The sequence below is a fragment of the Pyrus communis genome, chromosome 5 (assembly GCF_041283825.1).
Source record: "Pyrus communis isolate YQ-2024b chromosome 5, ASM4128382v1, whole genome shotgun sequence".
In the NCBI taxonomy this organism is placed as follows: Eukaryota; Viridiplantae; Streptophyta; class Magnoliopsida; order Rosales; family Rosaceae; genus Pyrus; species Pyrus communis.
In genome coordinates this window covers 1,304,285-1,329,412 of record NC_142569.1, presented here as the reverse complement: position 1 = coordinate 1,329,412, position 25,128 = coordinate 1,304,285, and the positions used below count along the sequence as shown (strand labels likewise).

General features: G+C 33.5%; 2 protein-coding genes and 1 long non-coding RNA gene across 11 annotated transcripts; all 3 read left to right on the top strand.

Moving 5' to 3' along the window:
* The first annotated feature begins 9,446 nt into the window (after positions 1-9,446).
* On the top strand, positions 9,447-10,408 carry LOC148696523 (uncharacterized). 2 transcript variants are annotated; one of them, XR_015961984.1, is made up of 3 exons: positions 9,447-9,729; positions 9,965-10,009; positions 10,242-10,408. It is a non-coding gene; the product is annotated as an uncharacterized LOC148696523 (long non-coding RNA). The 2 variants fall into 2 exon arrangements; XR_015961983.1 differs by having other exon boundaries at positions 9,965-10,325.
* A 2,450-nt stretch (positions 10,409-12,858) lies between these two features.
* On the top strand, positions 12,859-20,837 carry GA2OX8 (gibberellin 2-oxidase 8). Of its 8 annotated transcripts, none has more exons than XM_088693610.1 (7): positions 12,860-13,495; positions 15,340-15,387; positions 15,777-15,838; positions 16,985-17,049; positions 17,864-18,343; positions 19,579-19,900; positions 20,256-20,837. In XM_088693610.1, the coding sequence occupies exons 5-7, from the start codon at positions 17,865-17,867 to the stop codon at positions 20,484-20,486; spliced, it is 1,032 nt and encodes a 343-aa protein (XP_088549736.1). In that variant the 5' UTR covers positions 12,860-13,495; positions 15,340-15,387; positions 15,777-15,838; positions 16,985-17,049; position 17,864; the 3' UTR covers positions 20,487-20,837. The 8 variants fall into 8 exon arrangements, with proteins under 8 accessions (XP_088549737.1, XP_088549735.1, XP_088549738.1 ...); XM_088693614.1 differs by having other exon boundaries at positions 12,861-13,495; positions 17,892-18,343; XM_088693611.1 differs by lacking the exon at positions 16,985-17,049 and having other exon boundaries at positions 12,859-13,495.
* A 1,311-nt stretch (positions 20,838-22,148) lies between these two features.
* On the top strand, positions 22,149-24,915 carry LOC137724413 (chaperone protein dnaJ 50). Its single transcript, XM_068463155.2, has 10 exons — positions 22,149-22,330; positions 22,424-22,486; positions 22,586-22,652; positions 22,754-22,813; positions 23,012-23,062; positions 23,193-23,273; positions 23,542-23,654; positions 23,820-23,937; positions 24,045-24,171; positions 24,541-24,915. The coding sequence occupies exons 1-10, from the start codon at positions 22,212-22,214 to the stop codon at positions 24,642-24,644; spliced, it is 903 nt and encodes a 300-aa protein (XP_068319256.2). The 5' UTR covers positions 22,149-22,211; the 3' UTR covers positions 24,645-24,915.
* Positions 24,916-25,128: the final 213 nt, after the last annotated feature.

Genomic DNA, 25,128 nt, shown 5'->3' with positions numbered 1-25,128 from the left:
CATGGTGGATGTATGGCAAGTCGAAAAGGAGAGGAAATGAGGATTTGGTGGGTTGGGGCAGATGAGAGAATGGAGGGATAAGTAAGGAAGGGAAGGTCGAGGGAGGTAGAAGATGACCAAAATTTTTTGTTTTTTTTTATATTTTTTTCTTTTTTTAATATTTATGTGGGCCATATTGACACGTGGCACCTAGTCATTGTCTAAGTGAACGTCACGTCATCAGTTAATAACTGATTTAACAGCAACCTTAACAGAGATATGAAAGTGTCCCAAAATTATGATTTTAGGTACCACTCTTGAGTGAAAAAAACTTTATGTATCAAATGTTGAAAACTAAGAAATTTCAAGATGGTAAACTGAGATTAACCCTTTATTCAAAGAGGAATTCTAATGAGACTCTTTCAAAAGTAGAACTCTCCACAGATTATCTGTTAGTTTATATTTTTGACATAATATTTTATAATATTGATAAGAGAATTGACGTTAAACTGTGAGGTGACAGAAATTATATAAAAAATCATACTTCAAGAGTCTTCATAACATTTCTCTTATCAAAATACCTCGCCGGGCATGACTCATGAAGCTAGCAGATGGAATTTAAAGACCCCTTTTTTGTGGAAAGGGCATGACATCCCCTTTTTTTTGGAAAGGGCAGTGTACAAAAATGGAAATAGAATAAAAGTACAAACAAAAGAATTTAACCAAATAAAGGCTAAGAATATAAATGTCTATCTAATTTATATATTAAATTTTGTCACGTAACAATATTCGACGTTTGGTTACGTGCTTATAGAAGTAAGGAGATTAAATTTTCTGTACTTATTTTGTGTATGCATTCTCTCTATAACTTCTATTATTGATTGACACGTGATAATTTTATGACAACAAAATTTAAGAAGAATTACGTTTATTAACACGTGTTAAATCAATAATAGAGTCACAAAGGTCACAAAAGTAACGCACAAAATGAGCGTAGAATTTTTAAATTCAGAAGTAGGATTGCATGCAAGGTGGGTAGTTGCCTTGGGAGCAGGTTGCAATACTAACAAACTCCATCGCACCTCAAAATTTTCTCGTGTTTATTCAATAATTACTCAGAGCATCACTCTAATTTATGAATTAGAGTTGGGTTCGAGTTGTCAAAGCAAACAAGATAAACTTGAATCGGGCATGTGAACCGGTACCAAGCTGATTTGCAACAAAATCTCCTACATTGTTCTCATGTTTCAGTCCTAAGTTTGCACAATTCAACTCAATAATTGTCTACAAGATTTCAACTTATGATCTCTCCCAAACAGGGTTGAGACAAGCTAGTCCTCAACTCTAGTTAGCTTGTTTCTTGAAATGATTCAGATTTATTTTAAGTTTATATTCGGGTTGGAAGTTTATATTCGGGTTGGGGTTTTATACTTCATATTACTTGCTAAAACGAAATCAAAAGTTAGAGCTTTATTTTGGCGATCTGTGTTTAGCGGATATGATTGGTTTAAATTTATATATTTCTTTACACATGAGCATTCAAACGTAAAATATATCATTAAATATGACATTGAAATATCCAACAGTGTTGATAAAAGAAAGGAAATCATTTTATCATCTGCTTACCTGCTCTCCGCCTTTGTTATTTTAAGGGTAGTGCTATTCATATACCTTTTTTAACCTCTTTCACGTTCTTGTTAATTTTTGTCTACTGATATTCTTCAATTCATTCAATTTAATAAATAATAATTGAGAAAAGTATGTGAGAAGTAAAAATAATATTACGTGTCTCGTGACAAAGATATTTAATCACTTACTAGAATACGTGGAGACTTGTTTCTAGAATTAATAATGGTTGACCGAGTCTGATCGTGTCCTTTTTGATCCATTTTCAAATAAAGCACAGTACATGCATGGCCAAATAGAAAATGCCGACGCAAATATGTAAACCGGGCTTCTGATTCTGTGACTCTAGGTTCTCCCACGTCTTTGCCGACAGTACTGCAGAGGTTACTGTTGAATTCGGTTAGGTCCGTCCAGTGCTAATCATGTGCCTTTTTCTTTTTCTTTTTAATACAAATCATGTGCCTTGTTTGATCCCCATTTTATCACAGATTTTGTTTCTGCGTGTATGAGTGTGTGTTGATTGAGAGAGAGAGAGGGAGAGTGAAATTGGTTTTCATTCGTCCCTCTCTCTGGTGCATATTCAGCCGTGTCTCTCATTATTAAACTTTGCTTTTAAGTTCATTATTGGTTTTCATTCGTCCAAGTCTCTCCAATCACGTCCATTTCATACACTTTTTTTTTTTCACCTCATTGAGACGCTAGATGTGGCATATTTCTTTCACATCATGCATCATGATAAGTGGAAGATCTTTACCATGCTTTCAAAATGTACCATATAATAACAGAGTGTGTAAGTACACCTAATATGGCATTTTTTTCATCAATAATCCAAGTGGATTTTGTAGTGGTGAAACTTTGACTACCATTTCATAGACATGTTGATCATCAATGTCATTTCTGTTTTTTTTTTTAATAGTTTGATTAGAAAAAATTAACAACAAACGCGTAAATCATGTAGAATGGTTGATTGAATGACGCTATAAAGTTCTTGCTTGAAATGATTAAAGCACCATCTCAAACTTTTATTTTCTATTAGACTAGGCATAAACCCACCTCATCCTTTATACAAGTGAAGAATTTAGCACCATGGCTACCACTTCACCATTCTAAGCTTTTCCATATCTCTATTTGTATGTATAAGGGTAGCATTCAACCCTCACTTCTTTCTTTCTTTGAGAGTTTTGCATACCAATTGGAGGAAACCAAGGAATTCGATGCGCTGCAGTCAGAATTTGGGAAGGTTTTGTAATTTCTAGTTGGTTCGAATTATAGAGGCCAAAAACGTGAGACAACCTGGGGCATAGATGATTTGGAGTGATATAAAGCAATTGGAAGCTCAGGGGTTCTTGGTTTTCGAAAAGAAGTAAGCAGCTTTCCATGATTTTGATATTTGACCTCCTGTATGAAAATTATTTTTGCGATATATTCTAGATGCATGCATTGAATTTTTTTATCTCCTGCGAATTCTCTGTCTGGGTTGAATCAACTAATTTCAATTGTAAATTAATGGGTTTAGTTTCATTGATAATTTATTTTGTCTGTCTTCTGATGTTTAGTTATAAATATGTATATGTATATGCCCCTTTCTATTGTGGAATCAAATTGATCCAGAAGACATGAATATCTATTTCAAATATGCAATGGCTCCATTTGTTGAAAGCATGTCAACATCTGTTTGGTTAGTAATTGTAATCAATTTATTGTTTTATAAAATAATTAATTACAAACTATTTTTTCTAACTAAATTTAGTTAACTTATATTCTGCTTTTGTTCTTAGAAAATCGTTAATTATATTCAATAATATGACTTATTGTGTTCCTTTTTTTTAGACAAACGATATATTTACATTAAGGGGGTGGAAATAATAAATTGGTTACGAACTCATCATTCACGAGATTCGAACTTAAAACCTCTCACTTACAAGTGAGGTGAAATACAACTAAATCACAGTACTAAGCAGCATGACTTATTGTATTCTTAATTTCCTTTGAATCGGACAACGAATTTAGCCCTATATGCACGTGTGTGTACTAATTCTATTCTTTTCATAACTACGAATAATCCTTAAAAGCTGAAACTTTGTCCTAAAGTTAAACCGAAAACATTGTCATATACCTTGATGTGAATCACAAAGTCCATATTCTAAAGACATTGTTAATTATGTATTAAAAAACTACATTGTTAACTAATGAGGGCGTGTACAATGGGTAAAGATCATCTCGACAAGTAATACTATCAGTTGGTGCAACATGCAAGCATGGTTCGTAAAGATTAAGGAGGAAACAGTGCCGACGTCCTAGAATATTTATCTGATATCTGCCACTAATATTTATATATGTTGTTTAATTTAATTATGTTTATCTTATTGCTTTCAAGTTGAACATGTTTTTATGTTATTAGTTGATTAAGGTTGGATAATGCTTGAAAATAGTACTAAGCTAGTCTCTATCTGTCTAATTGCTTTTATAAACTATTAGAATTTGGAAGAGCAAGCCGATATCAACCTCTCCTGGATTGTCATGCAACTAATTGCATTTAGCAGTAATCTTTGAACTTTGTCAAATCATATTATCGGAAGTGGTAGCATTGACTGTAACTACAAATATTAGCAATTCAGGACACAATCTAAACTTTTTCTAATAATTAAGGACTCTATGTAACTAAATTTGCAGATTATGTACTAAACAGTTGAGCTTGTAACATTGGTTTTGTCATTGGCTATAGAAGTTTGCTACAAGTTTTTGAAGGAATAAACGATTTATGTGATTGAGCTTTCACATGGAAAGATTCACCTATGATCAAGATGTGTGACTTTACAAAAAGAGGCATTGGTTCATAATGAAGAGATATATCGCTTCAATATGTGAACCGAATACAATAAATATACGAAGAGATACATGCCTTGAATAAATGGTTACACCTCTCGTAAAGGTTACAACCATTCAGCAAGGGTTAAACCTATTGAATGGTAGACTTTAGTTGTCTATAAATAGGGTTGCTGTCGACTCCATTTCATTTATTCCAATTCAATTTCACTTGCCTAAGAGAGAGTGAGAATAAATCTTCTTGTGTGATCCCCAGTCTAACAACAACTATCACTAGAGATTCTAATTCTTTTAGTTTTAAGATTCGGCTTTAAAGCTACGTAAAACTTAGTGCTACTAATGGTATGTACCATTGAAAAAAAATAAAGAAATTAGTTCCTCATATTCGCATTTAAACAAAGATAACTTAAATTAAACATTAAAAACAAAAGATAGAATACACCTAGAACCACTCCAACAATCCAAGCTTGAATGTGATGGCACGGCTAAGGCTCTCCTCTCCTTCCTCCTTGATAAGCTGCGGCACAAAAGGGATTTGTGTGTATGATGGATGTGTGGTGTGAATTGTGGTGAATGATGGGTCGACACTTAATTTGCATGCATGAATTTGATGCTAGAGTATAAGGGAGTTTCACCTAATAGTTATGAACTTATATTCACAAGTAGTGGAAGTCACTAGTCATGATTGTGTTAAGTAAATCCTTGGTATGAGCATCATGCTTTTCATAGTTACAAATGTCTTGTCAATGCATATGGTTTTCAAAGAACTTAATGAACTTTGATATGTCTTTCTATCATGCTTTTCATAGTTAGGGAACTTGATAAGGATAATTTGGTTGTGATGCGTATCCCGTCCAATTCAATGAGTTAAGGAAAATCTGAAAGTTAATTTGTGCTTTTCACGGTTAATTTGGGGCATTGTCATTCATAGTCTAAGGGAATAATAACTGAAAATTGGTTTGTATGCATATGTCATGTGTGGAGAAAGACCCTCTAACTAGCCTTTCACCCTTCTTAATTCACCAAATTCGTTTTTATAAATTGTTTTATGCAAAGTTTCTGTTTTAAGTTTTAAATTCGTCAAAAACAATCCCCCTTCCATTGAGTCTTGTTATTTGAGTCAAAATCTGTTTTCTTTTAGTCTCTTGAGTCAAGTTAGGTCTTATTTTCGTCAAAATCACTTGTTAGGTCTAGAATTCAGTCTTTTTGATTGTTTGTTGCTGTTTTGAGTGTTTTGAGTCAGTTTTGAGTCTATAGAGTCTAATTTAGTGTTTTTAAGTCTTATTTGTGTTGATTAGCATCCCTAGTTAATCCCCGATTTTTTTCAAACTCCCTAAGTTTTATGGGAAGTTTTTTTTATTTTTTTATTAGTACTGTGTGGTTTTATAATTTGATTTTCATATATTATTTTTCTGCAGGCAGCACATACAGGTTGGTCTGATATGTCAATGAAGGTTCTAGAACAGGTATGATATACTTGTCTACTAGATAGATGTAATTACTCCCATTTTATTGAGGATGATAATCTTGATGATATATGTATATATGAAGTAGTAAATCTGGTTTCCAGTTCTTACTCTCTTGTTTTGACAGTCTCTTTACATAGGATTCCTTAAAATTCATACTCTCTTAGATCTGGTTTCCTATATTTCTCCTCATCAACATTATGTTTAGATTCTTAGGACTTATTTTGAGTCCTAACGGCTATTACTAATCACCAGTGGAGATGGAATATGTCCCCTAAAGCTTTTGCATTATTACGATACCTTTCTTCTTCCGTTACTGATATAAAGCTTTCTTCGAGTTTGTTAGCTAATGTTTAGATTCTTAACTAATTGCTAAGATTTTTCATATATATATACCGAGAGTGTTTTTTTTTTTTTTTTTTAAGTTTTCTTTCACCTTGTATTATTGTATGTACTGCTTAACATACCATGGCCTCTCTGTTGAAGATAAAATGTATATTTTTGTGCAGATCAGATTTGTCTCACATAATGGCTTGAATATATACTAGGGCCCAAGGAATGTGGGAGCTAGGTACACTGAATTTTAAATTATTTATCAAACTTAAGCCAGAGTGCAAAACTTAATTTATTTTCAAAGATTGAAATGAAGGGAATAGTTGAAAATCAAGAGTATGCAATGGACGAACAAAATACTAAATTACGAATAATACTTTATTAATTGAAATGAAGAGAATGTTACAAACTCGCCGAAACTGCTCATAATCCGTAAGACAAGAAGGACAACCACCGACCACAAGCTGGAGTAAGGGGCCGGCGACTAAGGATTGCAGAGTTTAGGGTTTTTGGTTTGAGGAGAAAGGGTTGGGGAGAGAGAAAATTAGGTGTGTTGACAATCTCTAATTTAATTAATTTTCCAACATGAAAACCACTATTTTCAAAGTAGAAGATGAATAGCTCATTAAGAAAAAGGATAGTTTAGTTGTGATCCCTGGTCTCTAACTGTTATAGACTCAACCCTCTCTTGCTACATAAATGACATAATAATAAAAGGGGAGCAATAATACCAATAAAGATTCAACCCTTTTTTTTTTTTTTGTTGCTTTCATTTACATTACCAATTTAATTATTCAAAATTGCTTTTGGGTTTTGATAAAAAAAATAAATAAATAAAAATTGCTTATCGGTGGATTCTAGATTATAAAAAAAAAAAAAAAAAAAAAAAAGGATTTTATTTATTTTTTTATTTATAAAATGAGTACATTTATATAATAAAATTTGTCTACATTTTATATATAAAAAATTGGTACATTTACATAAAAACGTGGGTACATTTTATATAGAAAACAATGGGTACATTTTATATTAAAAAAACAATGGTACATTTTAGATTAAAAAATAAATAAATTTTACATTAAAAAATGGTACTTACAAAAAAATAGGGATACATTTTACATATAAAAAAGTGGTACATTTGTAAAAAAAAAAAAAAAAAAAAAAGAAAAAAAAGAAAGGTACATTATAAATAAATTATGGGTACAAATAAAAGGTTAAAAAAAATTATGAGTACAAATAAAAGTTAAAAAAAAAAAGGGACAAAAAGAAATTAATATATGGGTAAAATTAAAATTCAAAAGAAGATTGGTACAACTTAAAAAATGATTGCAAATTAAAAATGGATACAAACTAGAAAGAGAAATATGTGATAAAAAGTTTAGCCATAAATATAATATATTAAATGTAATGTTTCTAACACTAAATGAATATATTCAAAAATAAAACTTAATTATCTTGACATGTAAATATTTTGTTTTTGAATAATTAATGGCATTTATTAAAACTGAAGGATCTTAATCAAATTTTGAAAAGGAATAAGGTTTTAATCAATGGAGTAGAAAAAAATAAGGATGAGAACCTAATTTCTCCTTAAGAAAATGTAGTCTAATCCCCTGAAAAACGATAGAATACAAAAGGAGATGTTTTCTTCATATCTAATCCCCTCAAAATGAAAGATTATTCAACTATGCCTTCATAATATTGTGATTACACGGTTATATATCCAATACTAGTAGAGCTAAAATGACGCAGTAATTTATAAGTGTAATGCTTTGTTGCAATTGTTTCAAAAAGTTTTATAGACGGTCAATTTGGATCACACATTCAAATGAGAATATTTAGTTAGTGGTCTAGGTTAACATTAACAGTGTGATAAAAAAGAAGTTTATATAGGTGTATAGAGAATCGAGTAATTACCTGACAACTCTTTTAAAAGTGTTTTACAATTCTCTGCATATTATGGGTCGTATCTGAACTATAACATGAGACGCATATTAAATGATAAATGCTATATCTGCTATCAAGGTGCGGTTGAAAGGGAAAACCTGAAACCAACCGGAAGTCGTTAGTTCGTGATATGTTTCTTATATGTTATATGTATTTTTAACTGCAAAGTACCGGATGCTTGGACAGTCGGTGGTGGCCAGATTAGTACGACCAGTGTCTTGTTTTCTTCTGCTAGGAAGCAGGTTATCTACTTATATTTTTTGGTCTTTTTTTTTCCTTTTAGTTGCAAAAGTTTATCTATTCGGTTTTTGCTCAAATTTATTAGTTTATTTATAATGCTCATACAATCTGAAGGAATGGTTCTCTTTGTTTGTTTGGGAAAAATTGGGAAAAGGTTGAAAATCCTAGGTCAAAGGAAAATTCATTCGACGGCTCCAAGTGTGGCCATTCTTTGTTTAAGTAAGTTGCAACCTCGAATCTATTGATTAGATCATCATGTACAACATGTTCTTCTTCTTTAGAGAAGACATGCTCAATTTTTAGTAGTGTTTAGCGACACCAACTTTTAAGATGTCTACTGTTTTTGTCTCGCTTTTAACAGACAAATAGCAAATCACTTTGTGAAATTAAAAGATACTTACTGTTTTAGTTAGTATTTTATTTGTTTTTTGTTCGGACCTATTTTAAAACTTATTTAGACATAATATATAAGAAATTCAACACCGTAAAAAATTAGTGTCTCTAGTATTATTATTTTCTAAAGATATTAACGATGTTTTAATCTAACAAAGGTTTAACAAAAAATTATAGTACTTATCGGTCGTCACACTTCCATTAATTAAGAAATTAAAACTTGGCAAGAGGCGTTTAAGTGTGATGTCAGACAAGCATTGAGAGTAATCCAAAAGGGATCAAAGAAAAACTTGGGAAAGGAATGATTTTATTCATTTAAACTCTAGGAAAAAATACAAAGAAAAAATAGATAACTTCCATGTCTTGTGCCTGGCAAAAGGACATGGACACAGCTACTAGTGTAGGCTCCAAAACTTGGAAAAGGAAACCCGCCATAACGTTTTGATCGACGACAGGCCTACGGCAAAACACTGTTCATAAGAACAGTGTAATGACGGAATTACCCCCGTTTTTCTGTTCAAATTGTTCTTTGTTTTTCTCATGTGCACAGTAAAATGACGAAATTGTCCCACGTTAACACGTGTCTTTGTCCATAAACTGTCGTTCCTCCTTTTCTCGGTGGTTTCTGGAATTCGACAGCAGCGACCTTTTTTCACACCATCGGCCGAATACTCATCCCGATCTCCTCCACCTCTCCCTTCCTGCTCCACTGCCCAATTTTCGACAGCCTTCTTCCTCTTCAACGAGATTTTTTAATAACAAAACCACCACCAACTTTGTAAATTGCTTCTCCTCCAGTTCTCCCGGACCACCGCCACAACAAGTTCACGCAAATCTGCGACTCGCTCCACAGTACACACATGAACCGCGACGCACCAACATTCCTTCCGCGCGTTTTTCATAACCCTCTTTACGGGAGGTAAGCAATTTATCATACTTTACATTTTAAAATTTTCTTTACAAAATAAATTTATCTTCTGGTGATTTTTCTGGATACCCAAGGATTGAAAGAAATACCCATTTTCGCTTTTCGTTTCTTGATTTCTACATTGTGGTCGATTGAACCAAAGCATAGCATTGGAAAAAATATGTAATGTAATTATCAGGGTTTTTTGTTGTTGTAATTTTTCTAATTTTGAGGGTTTTGTTTCCAGGCTCAAACTTCGTGTCGTTGTCTTTCCAATCCCTCTCTACTCAAGGTAAGGAATTTAAACTTCTGGGGCTGTTATTGATTATATTCGAGTTGAATTTGGTATTTAAAGGGTGGTGGGCGAAGTAGTGGGAGTGAAGTGCTAATCCTGCTTCAAACATGATTCCAATATAATTAGACCATTTTCAATTAATTGGAGATAGATTTGGGCCTTGATTTATGTATTGTACTAGGATGCTATTTTGTTTTTTGTTTTTTTAACCTTTTGAGCATATTCTTAGATCAGTGGTGGTGACAATGTAGAATCCTAAGTTCTTTGTGATAGGAATCAACGTATCCAATGCAACATTCAGGCCATTAATAAATCAGCCGTTTAAATGCAGCATTCATGTCAATGTTGGTGACTTGTGATTCAGACAATTTTTTAAATCAGGTTTAACTTTATCTCAAATATGCATAAAGTTATTGTTGATGCCTATAATAAATTTTGAGTTAAGCTTTGAAAAAAGTAACTTTACCACTCAGATTGTGTTGCACAACCTCCTTTTCTACTTATGCTACAAGGAATCGTACTCAATTTTGACTTTTGAGTCTCTCATTTTAGCCACATCACCACCAACTACTATTGCACCTTAGATACCAATTAAACAACCATCACTCACAAATTTGGATGAAAAACTATGTAAACTGTATATAGCTGGTATGTAGAAATTCACTTTTTTGCTGTACATAGGCTCTTAATTAATGTAAATTCAATAGAATATAGATACAAATTTAAAGATTTATTTTACCATGTTAATCCAATTGCTTCGATTGTTTTTTGAATTATTTAAAAATAGATGTGTTATATTGTGGTTAAAGTTTCAAAACCTATAGTGGGGTGCGGACGTTTTTGCTAGTTGTATTACCATGAGCCGACATCTTAACAACAAGTGCAAAGTTGAAAAGACCAGCACGCATCGGGCTTCATAGAATCATATATAACGAGGACTTGTACTTAACGAATCTTAAAAAAATAAAAAGCTTCCACCAAGTACATGACATGACATACTAAACCCATTCCATTTCCATTATTTCTTCTTTTGGTCGAAGGGTACGTACTACAATTTAGTGATATTTATATTCAATTATATGTAAAAGACTCATTAGGAGGTTGAAAGTATAAAACTAGTCAATTTCTTCCCACTTTGCCAACTATGCTAATGAAGGGGCGGTGTACATAAAAGGAAATAGAATAAAAGTACAAACAAAAGAATTTAACCAAATAAAGGCTAAGAATATAAATGTTTATCTAATTTATATATTAAATTTTGTTACGTAACAACATTCGACGTTCAGTTACGTGCTTATAGAAGTGAGATCAAATTTTATGTACTTATTTTGTGTATGAATTCTCTTTGTAACTTTTATCATTGATTGACGTGTGATAAGTTTATAACAACAAATTTAAGAAGGGTTACGTTTATTAACACATGTTAAATCAATAATAGAGTCACAAAGATCACAAAAGTAACACACAAAATGAACGTAGAAGATTTAAATTCATAAGCAGGATTGCATGCAAGGTGATTAGGTGCCTTGGGAGCAGGTTGCAATGTTAACTAACCCTATCGCACCTCAAAATTTTCTCGTGTTTATTCAATAATTACTCAGAGCATCAAGTAATTTATGAACTAGAGTGGGGTTCGAGTTGTCCAAATCAAACAAGATAGACTTGAATCGGGCATGTGAACCGGTACCAAGCCGATTTGCAACAAAATCTCCTACATCATTCTCATGTTTCACTCCTAAATTTGCACAACTCAACTCAATAATTGTCTGCAAGATTTCAACTAAGGATCTCTCCCAAACAGAGTTGAGACAAGCTAACTCTCAACTCTAGCTATAGCTTGTTTCTTGAAATGATTCGGATTTATTTCAAGTTTATATTCGGGTTGGGGTTTTATACTTCATATTCGGCTTAGATTTATATATTCCTTTACACATGAGCATTCAAACATAAAATATATCATTAAATATGACATGAAAATATCCAACAGTGTTGATAAAAGAAAGGAAATCATTTTATCATCTGCTTACCTGCTCTCTGCCTTTATTATTTTAAGGGTAGTGCTATCTTTTTTTTACCTTTCACACGTTCTTATTAATTTTTGTCTACTGATATTTTTCAATTCATTCAATCTGACAACTAAAAATTGAGACAAGTGTGTAAGAAGTAAAAATAGTTATGTATATAACACTACTAGCACCACCCTATTTTAATCAGAATTGGATCTCATCCGGATCCAAATTGTGAGGATTTTAGGGATCTTCACATCTTAGTCATTCATCGTGTATCGTACGGTCATAAATCATTTAACTTTTTTTATTTAAAATTAAACACAAATAATACATAACGAAAATTGACTGCACAATATATAATAAAACCTAGTATAATCGTTTCCTTTTCGATGCATTTTCAAATAAAGCACAGTACATGCATGGCCAAAATAGAAAATGCCGACGCAAATATGTAAACCGGGATTCTGAATCTGTGACTCTAGGTTTTGCCACGTCTTTGCCGACAGCATTGCAAAGGTTACAGTTGAATTCAGTTAGGTCCGTCCAGTGCTAATCATGTCCCTTTTTTTTTCTTTTTTTCTTTTTTTGAGTACAAATCATGTGCCTTGTTTGATCCCCATTTTTTCACAGATTTTGTTTCTGCGTGTAGACTGTGTGTTGAGAGAGAGAGAGAGAGAGATTTCTGGTGCATATTCAGCCGGGTCTTTCATTATTCAACTTTGCTTTTAAATTCATTATTGGTTTTCATTCGTCCGAGTCTCTCCAATCACCCATTTCATACACTTTTTTCTTCACCTCATTGAGGCGCTATATATGGGGCATATTTCTTTCACATCATGCATCATAATACATGGAAGATCTTTACAATGCATCCAAAATATAATAACACAGTGTGTAAGTATACCTAATATTGCATTATTTTCATTAATAATCCAAGTGGATTTTGTAGTGGTGAAATTTTGACTACCATTTCATAGACAGATTGAATCAACGTCATTTCTGTTTTTTATTTTTATTTTTTTTAAATATTTTGATTAGAAAAAGTTAATAGCAAACGCATAAATCATGTAGAATGATTGATTGAATGACGCTATAAAATTTTTTCTTGAAATGATTAAAGCATCGTCACAAGCTTTCGTTTTCTATTAGACTAGGCATAAACCCACCTTATCCTTTATACAAGTGAAGAATTTAGCACCATGGCTACCACTTCATTATTCTAAGCTTTTCCATATCTCTATTTGTATATATGAGGGTAGCATTCAACCCTCACTTCTTTCTTCTTTGAGAGTTTTGCATACCAATTGGAGGAAACCAAGGAATTCGATGCGCTGCAGTCAGAATTTGGGAAGGTTTTGTAATTTTTAGTTGCTTCGAATTATAGAGGCCAAAAACGTGAGACAACTTAGGGCATAGATGATTTGGAGTGATAAAAAGCAATTGGAAGCTCAGGGGTCTTGGTTTTCGAAAAGAAGTAAGCAGCTTTCCATGATTTTGATATTTGACCTCCTGTATGAAAATTATTTTTGCGATATATTGTAGATGCATGCATTGAATTTTTTAATCTCCTGCGAATTCTCTGTCTGGGTTGAATCAACTAATTTCAATTGTAAATTAATGGGTTTAGTTTCACTGATAATTTATTTTGTCATGTCTTCTGATGTTTAGTTATAAATATGTATATGCCCCTTTCTATTGTGGAATCAAATTGATCCAAGAAGACATGAATATCTATATCAAATATGCAATGGCTTCATTTGTTGAAAACATATTAGCATCTGTTTGGGTAGTAATTGTAATCAATTTATTGTTTTATAAAAGAATTAATTACAAACTATTTTTTCTAACTAAATTAAGTTAACTTAAATTCTGATTTTGTTATTAGAAAACGGTTAATTATATTCATAGTATGACTTATTGTGTTCCTTTTTTTTTAGACAAACGATATATTTACACCAAGGGGGTGGAAAGAATAAATTTTTTGCGAACTCGCCATTCACGAGATTCGGACTTAAGACCTCTCACTTACAAGTGAACTGAAATACAATTAAACCGTAGTATTAAGCAGCATGACTTATTGTATTCTCAATTTCCTTTGAATCGGACAACGAATTTACCCTTATTTACGCGTGTGTGTCCTAATTGTATTCTTTTCATAACTACTAATAATCCTTAAAAACTGAAACTTTGTCCTAAAGTTAAACCGAAAACATTGTCATATACCTTGATGTGAATCATAAAGTCCATATTCTAAAGACATTGTTAATTATGTATTAAAAAACTACATTGTTAGCTAATGAGGGCGTGTACAATGGGTGTTTTTTGGTCCACTGGGTAAAGATCATCTCGACAAGTAATACTATCAGTTGGTGCAACATGCAAGCATGGTTCGTAAAGATTAAGGAGGAAACAGTGCCGACGTCCTAGAATATTTATCTGATATCTGCCACTAATATTTATATATGTTGTTTAATTTATTGATGTTTATTTATTTATGTTTATCTTATTGCTTTCAAGTTTGAACATTGGTTTTATGTTAGTAGTTCATTAAGGTTGGATAATGCTTGAAAATAGTACTAAGCTAATCTCTATCTGTCTAATTGCGTTTATAAACTATTAGAATTTGGAAACATCTCCGTGGATTGTCATGCAACTAATTGCATTTAGCAGTAATCTTTTAACTTTGTCAAACCATATCATCGGAAGTGGTAGAATTGACTGTAACTACAAATATTAGCAATTAAGGACACAATCTAAACCTTTTCTAATAATTAAGGACTATGCAAATAAATTTGCGTATTATGTACGAAACGGTTGAGCTTTAAAATTTTTTTTTGTCATTGGCTGTATGAGAAGTTTGCTACAAGTTTTTGAAGGAATAAACGATTTATGTGATTGAACTTTCACATGGAAAGATTCACCTATGATCAAGATGTGTGACTCTAAAAAAAGAGGCATTGGTTCATAATGAAGAGATACAACGCTTCAATATGTGAACCGGATACAATAAATATACGAACAGATACATGCCTTGAATAAATGGTTACACCTCTTGTAGAGGTTACAACCATTCAGCAAGGGTTAAACCTATTGAATGGTAGCCCTTAGTTGTCTATAAATAGGGTTGCTGTCAACTCCGTTTCATTTATTGCTACTAATGGTACTTACCATTGAAAAAAATATGCAACTTTTGAGTTAAAATTTTCTCAGAAGCATATTTTTCAAACTCCTTAAGTTTTATGGGAAGTTTTTATTTTTTATTTTTTATTAGTACTGTGTGGTTTTATAATTTGATTTTTATATATTATTTTTCTGCAGGCAGCACATACAGGTTGGTCTGATATGTCAATGAAGATTCTAGAACAGGTATGATATACTTGTCTGCTAGATAGATCAAAGTGCCCTATATGTAATTACTCCCATCTTTATTGAGAATGATAATCTTGATATATATATATATATATATATATATATATTTGAAGTAGTATATCTGGTTTCCAGTTCTTACTCTCTTGCTTTGTCAGCCTTTTTACATAGGATTCATTAAAATTCATACTCTCTTAGATCTGGTTTCCTATATTTCTCCTCATCAACATTATGTTTAGATTCTTAACTAATTGCTAAGATTTTTCATATTTACCGAGTGTGTTTTTTTTTAATTTTTTTTAAAGTTTTCTTTCACCTTGTACTATTGTATGTACTGCTGAACATACCATGGCCTCTCTGTTGGAGATAAAATGTATATTTTCGTGCAGATCAGATATGTCTCACAAAATGGCTTGAATATATACTAGGGCCCAAGGAATGTGGGACCCAGGTACACTGAATTTTAAATTATTTATCAAATTTAAGCCAGAGTACAAAATTTAATTTATTTTCAAAGATTGAATTGGAAGGAATAGTTGAAAATCAAGAGTACGCAACGGATGATCAAAATACTAAACTACGAATAATACTTTATTAATTGAAACGAAGAGAATGTTACAAACCTGCCGAAATTGCTCATAATCTGTAAGATGAGAAGGACTGCCACCGACCCCAAGCCGGAGTAAGGGGCCGACGACTGAGGATTGTAGAGTTTAGGGTTTTTGGTTTGAGGAGAAAGGGTTGGGAAGAGAGAAAATTAGGTGTGTTGACAATCTCTAATTTAATTAATTTTTCCAACATGAATAAACCACTATTTTCATTGTCAAAGATGAATAGCTCATTAAGAAAATGTATTCTAATCCCTTGAAAAATGATAGAATAAAAAAGGGAGACGTTTTCTTCATTTGTAATCCCCTCAAAATGAAAGATTATTCAACTATGCCTTCATAATACCTTGATTACATGGTTATACATCCAATACTAGTAGACCTAAAATGATGCAGTAATTTATGAGGGTAATGCTTTGTTGCAATATGTTTCAAAATGTCTTATTAGACGGTCAATTTGGACCACACATTTAAATGAGAATATTTAGTTAGTGGTCTAGGTCAGCATTAACAGTGTGATAAAAAAAGAAGTTTATATAGGTGTATAGAGAATCGAGTAATTACCTGACAACTCCTTTAAAAGTGTTTTACAATTCTCTGCATATTATGGGTCGTATCTTAACTATAACATGAGACGCATATTAAATGATAAATGCTATATCTGCGATCAAGGTGCAGTTGAAAGGGAAAACCTGAAACCAACCGGAAGTCGTTAGTTCGTGATATGTTTCTTATATGTTATATATATTTTTAACTGCAAAGTAATGGATGCTTGGACAGTCGGTGGTGGCCAGATTAGTACGACCAGTGTCTTGTTTTCTTCTGCTAGGAAGCAGGTTATCTGCTTATTCTTTTTGGTCTTTGTTTTTTCCTTTTAGTTGCAAAAGTTTATCTATTCGGTTTTTGCTCAAATTTATTAGTTTATTTATAATGCTCATACAATCTGAAGGAATTGTTCTCTTTGTTTGTTTGGGAAAAATTGTGAAAAGGTTGAAAATCCTAGGTCAAAGGAAAATCCACTCGACGGCTCCAAGTGTGGCCACTCTTTGTTTAAGTAAGTTGCAACCACAAATCAATTGATTAGATCATCATGTACAACATGTTCTTCTTTTTTAGAGAAGACATGCTCAAATTTTAATAGGGTTTAGCGACGCCAACTTTTAAGATATCTACTATTTTTGTGTTGCCTTTAATAAATAAGTAGCAAATCACTTTGTGAAATTAAAAGATACTTACTGTTTTAGTTAGTATTTCATTTGTTTTTTGTTTGGGCCTATTTTAAAACTTATTTAGACATAATATATAAGAAATTCAACACCGTAAAAAATTAGTGTCTCTAGTATTATTATTTTCTAAAGATATTAACCATGTTTTAATCTAACAGAGGTTTAACTAAACTTCCATTAATCAAGAAATCAAAACTTGGCAAGAGGTGTTTAAGTTTGATGTAAGACAAGCATTGAGAGTAATCCAAAAGGGATCAAAGAAAAACTTGGGAAAGGAATGATTTTATTCATTTAAACTCTGGGAAAAAATACAAAGAAAAAATAGATAACTTCCATGTCTAGTGCCTGGCAAAAGGACATGGACACAACTACTAGTGTAGACTCCAAAACTTGGAAAAGGAAACCGCCATAACGTTTTGATCGACGAAGGGGAACCATAAGAAACAAGAGTAACGCGGTGTTGACTCAACCTCTTTTCTCATTGTCTCCAAAACCCACGTAATTATTTGTTATCAAGTCAATCAAGCTCTTTTTAATCTCTTCTCCCTTCTTCCTTTCCTCTCCTCTCTCTCTCTCTCTCTCTCTCTCTCTCTCTCTCTCTCTCTCTCTCTCTCTCACTCTATATGTCTTTGAATTTCTAAGCATGGATTTGGACCCACCATTTTACAAGGCCTACAAGACCCTTTTCGACAAAACCGTCGACAAAGCCAACAACATCAACAACAACAAGAAGGAGGAGGTGTTACAACAGCTTGTTATGGTGGAGGAATGTGAGCTGCCGCTGATCAATCTGGGGCGGCTGGAGCTAGGAGAAAAAGAGAGGGAGGAGTGCATGACGGACATAGCTAGGGCATCGCAAGAGTGGGGTTTCTTTCAGGTAGTGAATCATGGGATTTCAGGAGAGCTTCTTCAGAAGATGAAGAGTGAGCAAGAGAAGGTGTTCAAGCAATCTTTTGATAAGAAGAGGCAAGAGGACAAGTGCTTGAACTTTTTATCGGGAACTTACCGTTGGGGAACTCCTTCTGCCACTTGCCTACGGCAGTTAGCATGGTCTGAAGCTTTTCACATTCCACTCAACGATACTTCTGCTACATCAGCTTCTGGTGTCAATTATACACTCAGGTAAAGATTTACAAACTTAGAGGTTAAATGATAAACAGTACCGTACGAAGGTTAAATGATACACTCAGGTACTATTGAATTTGAAGTAATCCTAATTGTATATCTTTGGAACCTCAACAGTGCCGTAACAATCCACTAAAACCATTGGAATCATCAACCAAATAAACAAGTGATATTCTTACAGTTAATAAATTATGTACTATAAAAATCATTGAACATTTGACATTTTCTAATATAAAGATGAATGTATCACCGGAGCAATAGTTAGTAGTTTCAGTTTGATCAATTCGTTGAATTTCATTTCTGTATTTTGAAATCTCTATACGGCATGATCTCCACCTTACTATTGCCTTTTTATGATAATTTTGTGTGTTATCATTGTTAAATTATATAATAGCAGTGTCACACACAAGTCTAAAGGTCTCCGATTTGAACCTGGCCAAATGCATACAATATTTTGATAAAGTTTTGCACAAAAAATTTATATATGGAAGGAAGTTGAAGTTCTAATCATAAAACTAATTGGCAATGGGAAAAATGACTCTCTGATTTGTCTTTATAATTTACATTAATTAATTTGACCAAAAAACACTTTCTGATGTACATATATATTCTTAACATCCTCACCTCACGTATATATGGTCCTGTAGTTTTCTTGCGTTTGATTTTTGCATACCCATGAATCCCTTGGAAATTGGAAAAGTTGATGAAGCCGACTGCTCAGTAGCTATGAGTGAGCTTGTGCATCACATGCAGTGGTTTAGGAACCACAAACTCAGTTTCAGAGATCTTGTGATTCAGTACTTCTTCCAAATTTCCCGCAACATTATATATACACACACGCACAGATACAGTGTGCAATGTACCCGTTTGTTCTAGATCGATCTATCAATTCTGACATATCTTCATCATAGACTGCCAGAATTGCTTCCCTGTCATGGACAAATTACAGATATATATAGCTTTGCTGTCATAGTTATCTACCTTACCTTTACTTGTGGTTGTAGAATTATTTATTAAGGCAAATTAAACTAATTATAATTATTTACTCCTACAGTTTTTATACTCTCAAATTAACCTGAGAAGTGAAACCCCTGTACGTAGTGCATGCATGGCCCCTCTCTCGTATATTATATTCCTTCTCAGTCCTTTCCCAATTATTTATCATAATAAAGTATATATGCTACATGGCACTAACTAAGTCAATTTCTTCAATTATATTGGTATGTATCCAGCTCAACGATGGAACAATTTGCTACAACAGTTTCAAGTTTGGCACTGAAATTGGCTGAAATTTTGGCTGAGAAAATAGGTCACAAATCAACATTTTTCCAAGAAAATTGTTTTCCCGGCACTTGCTATCTTCGAATGAATCGTTATCCACCGTGCCCCATCCCTTCTGAGGTGTTTGGATTGATGCCACACACTGATAGTGATTTCCTCACAATATTGCATCAAGACCAGGTTGGCGGATTGCAGTTGATCAAAGACGATGAATGGATCGCAGTTAAACCTAATCCAGAGGCTCTAGTCATCAACGTTGGAGATCTATTTCAGGTCAATTTTCAATCTTTTGTTCACATCAGTATGTTTTTTCAAACATTTATACTGGATCATATTTGCTTACACAAATAAAGTGTTTATGGGTTAAAAATAGCACTTCACGTGTTTTTCGAAAGAAGCAACTGTTACGTACTGCTTCTACTTCTTTTAGTACTTAGTGTTTTTTCAGATTGCACTCTTGTATTTTTATTAAAAAATTGGTAACTTCTTATATAAATGCTTTTATTAAAAGCTCTTATCTAAAAACGAAGTTTAGATGACAAAAGAAGATCCTTTTTCTTATGTATATAATTAATACAAGTTACTTGTGTTATTTTTTATTAGTTTTATTATTTTCTCCTTTGCCTAGGCATGGAGCAACAATGTGTACAAGAGCGTTCAACATCGAGTTGTCACGAACTTGCAAGTGGAACGATTCTCAACTGCATATTTCTTATGTCCTTCATATGACACGGTGATACAGAGTTGCAGGGAGCATTCTGTCTATAGAAAATTCAGCTTTGGGGAGTATAGGCGGCAAGTCCAAGAGGATGTTCAAAAACTGGGTTCGAAAATAGGTCTTCCTAGATTTGTCGTATAATTAGTAATTAATTAAACCACTACAGATGAATTTTGCTAGTAAATTATTAGGCTATATATCTCGATATATGTGGGGGAGAACTGATATAATTAAAAAAATGTTATGTATAATTAAGCTTAGCTTCATATTTTTTTTGTTTTTTTGTTTTTTAAAGGTTAGTTTTATATTAGAAATGGAAATTAAGGTTGTATAGCAGTTCAGTATAGTTAAGGGTTATCTTTGCTGTAATTAATTAAAGGTCTATTTGATATTCAGCGTGAATCCAAAATTATTAGTCGATTCGTTTGGATCGATCATTGTAAGTTGTGATAATGAGAATGTAAGGATCAATCAATGTTGGTTGTTGTTTTACTTCTTTATATATTTTTTTTAGGCAACAAAAACTTCATAAGTAAAAGTACGTTGAAAAGTCTATGAGTTAGTTTGTAAGTGCTTTTAAATTATTGAAAAAGCTTTTGGACAAAATATTTTTGTGTTCCAAATTGCAAGAAGTATCATGTGTTTCTTGTATAAAACACTTCAAGTGCTCTTTACAGATGGTATACACACTCACTTTTAGAAAATTTGTTAAACTTTATACTTCAAAAATATCTTACAATATTCTGGCGAAAAATATATATGTTAGAATAAATTAGTGCAAAAGAGTTTAGTTTACTGCAGTTAAACCGTTTGAATGTTATCACTGCAAACTACATACTTTGGAGCTGCAAAAAAAAATGATTCTGTTTAAAAAACCCTACCTATCCTTCTCGTGTTTCGGCCGGATCTTTGCCGCATAGCAGCTGATTCCGGTCAGACGTGTGTTTATCCTTCTCGTCCTGAAGAGTTCTTCCTTATTTTGGTTTCAATTTCTCTCAAATCGCAACTATCTTAACGGTTCTCACACTTTGGATTGGCGACTGGATCTAACTTTTTGGGTGAGATAGTGATTGGGCTCGACATGGCACGAGGAACGCCACAGGATGAGCTTTGCACATCTATGAGAATCATGAGCATTACAACTTCTGAGCTTTAGTTTGCAAAACCTCAGTTTGAATTTGTTATATATTTTGTATATGTTCTACTATAACGTTGGATCTGTATTGGTGGCTCGTATGTAGTTTTTGTTATTTGGTGGTGGAATCAACGGTATTGTATGCATCGTTTTGTTCGTAATTATTTTCATATCTTTTAGCTTTGCGTTATTGTTCATACAAACATGATTTTGAGATTGATCACAAGCAAAAAATTTATACTTACTTCTTGTTATTTGTGTTTTTCGTATCAAAGTTTGTTGCAATCAACCTAAAAATACTACAAGTTAATTTGAAAATACTTTTAAAATAACTGCAAACGTTTTTGGTGAAGCGTTTCCTACATCAGTTACTTGCTTCTCCTTGGAAGCACTTCAAATGTTTTAAAACTCAAAAATATTTTTTCTAAAAACGTTTTTAGCTACTTTAAAAGCACTTCTAAATAAACTATGCATGATTCTGTGTTATATTGCTTATACATTGTAATAACCAAAGTACGCTCTTATACCCAAAGTGGTGGTCAAACCAAGCCAACTCTTACACAGCGACACGCCGTTTCACATATGGGTGTTATGCTAATCCGACGGCTGATATTTTTGGAAATCCAGATCTGTTGACTTATTTAATTGGTTATATTTTATTTTAGTTGTCATTAAACGCGCTCCTGCTCTCGGAATCCATTTTCAGAGAAATCCGTAGCTCCGTCGGAACCATGGCGCCACCGGCAGCGATTCGGTGGTTCGCGGTCGTTTCATTTCTAATGCTGTTCCAGCTCATCACTCCATCGATGGCCATCTACTGCGACGAGGACGACTGCTACGATCTCCTCGGGTCAGCTCATCTTCCTCATAATTTTCCCTTTGATTTCCCGAATTACCCCTGTATTGGTTGCATATTTACCTAACGTTTCAATTTCTCGTCTAGGGTTACGCAGAGCGCCAATTCGTCGGAAATCAAGAAAGCTTACTACAAGCTCTCATTGAAACAGTGAGTCTGTGATATTTTTACTCTGCAAATTAGCATAAAATTTGATATAAAGTCAATATCTTGATCATATTTATTCACAATTTGGTGTTGAATTATCAGTCACCCGGATAAAAACCCGGATCCGGAATCGAAAAAGCTGTTTGTGAAAATTGCCAACGCTTATGAGGTACTTGGGATCATGTTATTTTGTGGGAAAAGATGGCAAATTTTGAAGATTTGTTTGCCGTCTTGTGCTACTGACAATGGAGTTAAATTGCTACATTGCAGATTCTGAAAGACGAAGCGTCGCGCGAGCAGTATGATTATGCCATTGCACATCCAGAGGAGGTAAAACAAATAAACTAATTAGTCAGTAATGCATTGAGTTATAGGCTGAAAACTGGGTTTTCTTAGACTTAAGAATCGAGACTACACGAAACAAGAACATTCTTGTTAGCTATGGTAAATTTGGATTGGTAATTTGGGTTCTTTGAACTTAGATGTTTGTGAAAGATAATAACTTTATCATGTTTTTTTACTTGTTAGGTATTTTACAATACGGCTCGCTACTATCAAGCATATTATGGTCACAAAACGGTGAGAGACTTTTCTTTCTTTAGATTATAACTTCATATTCTGCCTGCTCAGAAGTAACTTTGTAAGTTGATAGGTGCATCTCCATTTCTATGTACTTTTTTCTAAAGCTGTTTATATGTTCACCTTGTAGGATCCTCGGGCTGTCCTGGTTGGCCTTCTTTTGATTCTTTCTGCATTTCAGTATCTAAATCAGTGGACAAGGTATAATCAGGTACTGTCGCAAATCAATATTATTCCTACAGATGATATACACGTCTCAATGCATTAATGTTTGGCTAGTGGATATCAGTGTATTTCTTAAAATACTTGCGCAACATGCCTTTGTTACTCGTGTACTAAAGGTTTGTACTACGATGAGTGTACGTGCGTACTCTGGTGGATTCATATGGGACTTGGTCATACACATCATTTATTTTATGACTCAGAAGCCTGCAAAAGGTTGTTTTCCGTGACATTGTTGATGTTTAATACCTTTGTAGGCTGTAGACATGGTCAAGAAGACTCCTGCGTACAAAAATAGACTACGGGCTTTGGAACTTGAGCGTACTGGAGGGACTACAAATAAGAAGAAGAGCAACAGGCAGATGAACAAGTATGAACTTCTAGTCATTTTCAAAGGGAAATAATGAAATGCGCTGTTAAAAGTTGGAAATTTATCCCCTATGATTAATCGATTGTATCAAGAACTGCATTTTATGGTTGGGTAATTGTCTTAAAAAATGGTGGATTTTTAATTAATTTATTTATTTTTCCGTAGGAAAGTGGAAGAAGATCTCGGCAGCGAACTGGAGCTGCAGATTAACGGTGCGGAACAACCCTCCATGTGGGATCTTCTTGGTGTCCGTTTCATACTTCTGCCCTACACTATTGGCAAGGTTAGAGTTCCCTTCATGTCATTCTCGAAATGCTGGCTTTTACTTTGGAGACAGTGATTTTACATTAATTATTACATGGATTACCAGTTAGTCTTTTGTTGATTCAGCTATTACTATGGTGTGGCTGTTGGTTCTGGAGATACAATGTGAGAAAAGCACCATATACATGGGATGATGCCTCCTACCTGACACGGAGATCCCTTGGTGCGCCTATTGACGGATGGAGAAATCTAGGTAAATAAACTTTAAATTTAAATGTTTTTCCTTTTGCTTTTCTTCTAATGGCACTCTGAGTTTGGTTGGGGTTACCAACTTTAGATACATTAGATCACCACCCATGAGGATGAGAACCAACCTTGTTTTTCTTTAGCAGTTCACCATGAACTGTTGGCTACACAAAATCTTTCGTTCAAGACCTGACAACCTTAGAAAAACAGTCTATGATGCTCAAGGTCAAGGGGATAATCAAGTTCCTTAATGGAGAATTATTACATTGATTACGGTTTTGAGTTGTGAGTTCGAGGGCCTACGTGCTCCAACTTCTTACACACTTACATCCAAGAGGTTCTTCATAACTTATTAATCATCGGTTTGTTTTGTCAGATGAATCAAGAAAGGAAGATCTTATTCATAAACGTTTATGGGAAAAAGCAAACTTGGAGAGCTACCTTGCGGATATGCGCAAAGAATCCAAGCGGAGAAGATAGCAAATTTTGTCGCCTATGCTAGCTTATGCTCTCCAAATACTGACAAGATAATTAGACCAAGACACGAAAGAGATGACCTATGTTTTTGTTGGAATAGCCGAGTGGTGGAGGAAGGTGGAATGTTAAGATTTTTACTTGCAAATCGCTACATTAGCAAATTGTACCTTGTAACCTTTAATAGAGGAAGTTATAACTCATAAAGGCCAGATTTGTATGGATTAAATTGAATTATACGAGACTTTGAGGTAAAAGCATTTCCATTTGATGCCCATTGTATGCTCAAATTGACAATGAAATATAGGGAAGAGAAACAAATATAGGTAAAAGCATTTCCATTGGCCCGGCGCGAACGGGTGAGCCCCGACTTGGCTCCACGTGGTTGCCGATGTGTGGAACTTCACGTGTGACCCATAAAATGAGGTCTCACGTGCGAGGAGTGTTAGAATTCTTTTGTCCCACATCCGCCAAAAGGCTTGAGAACAAG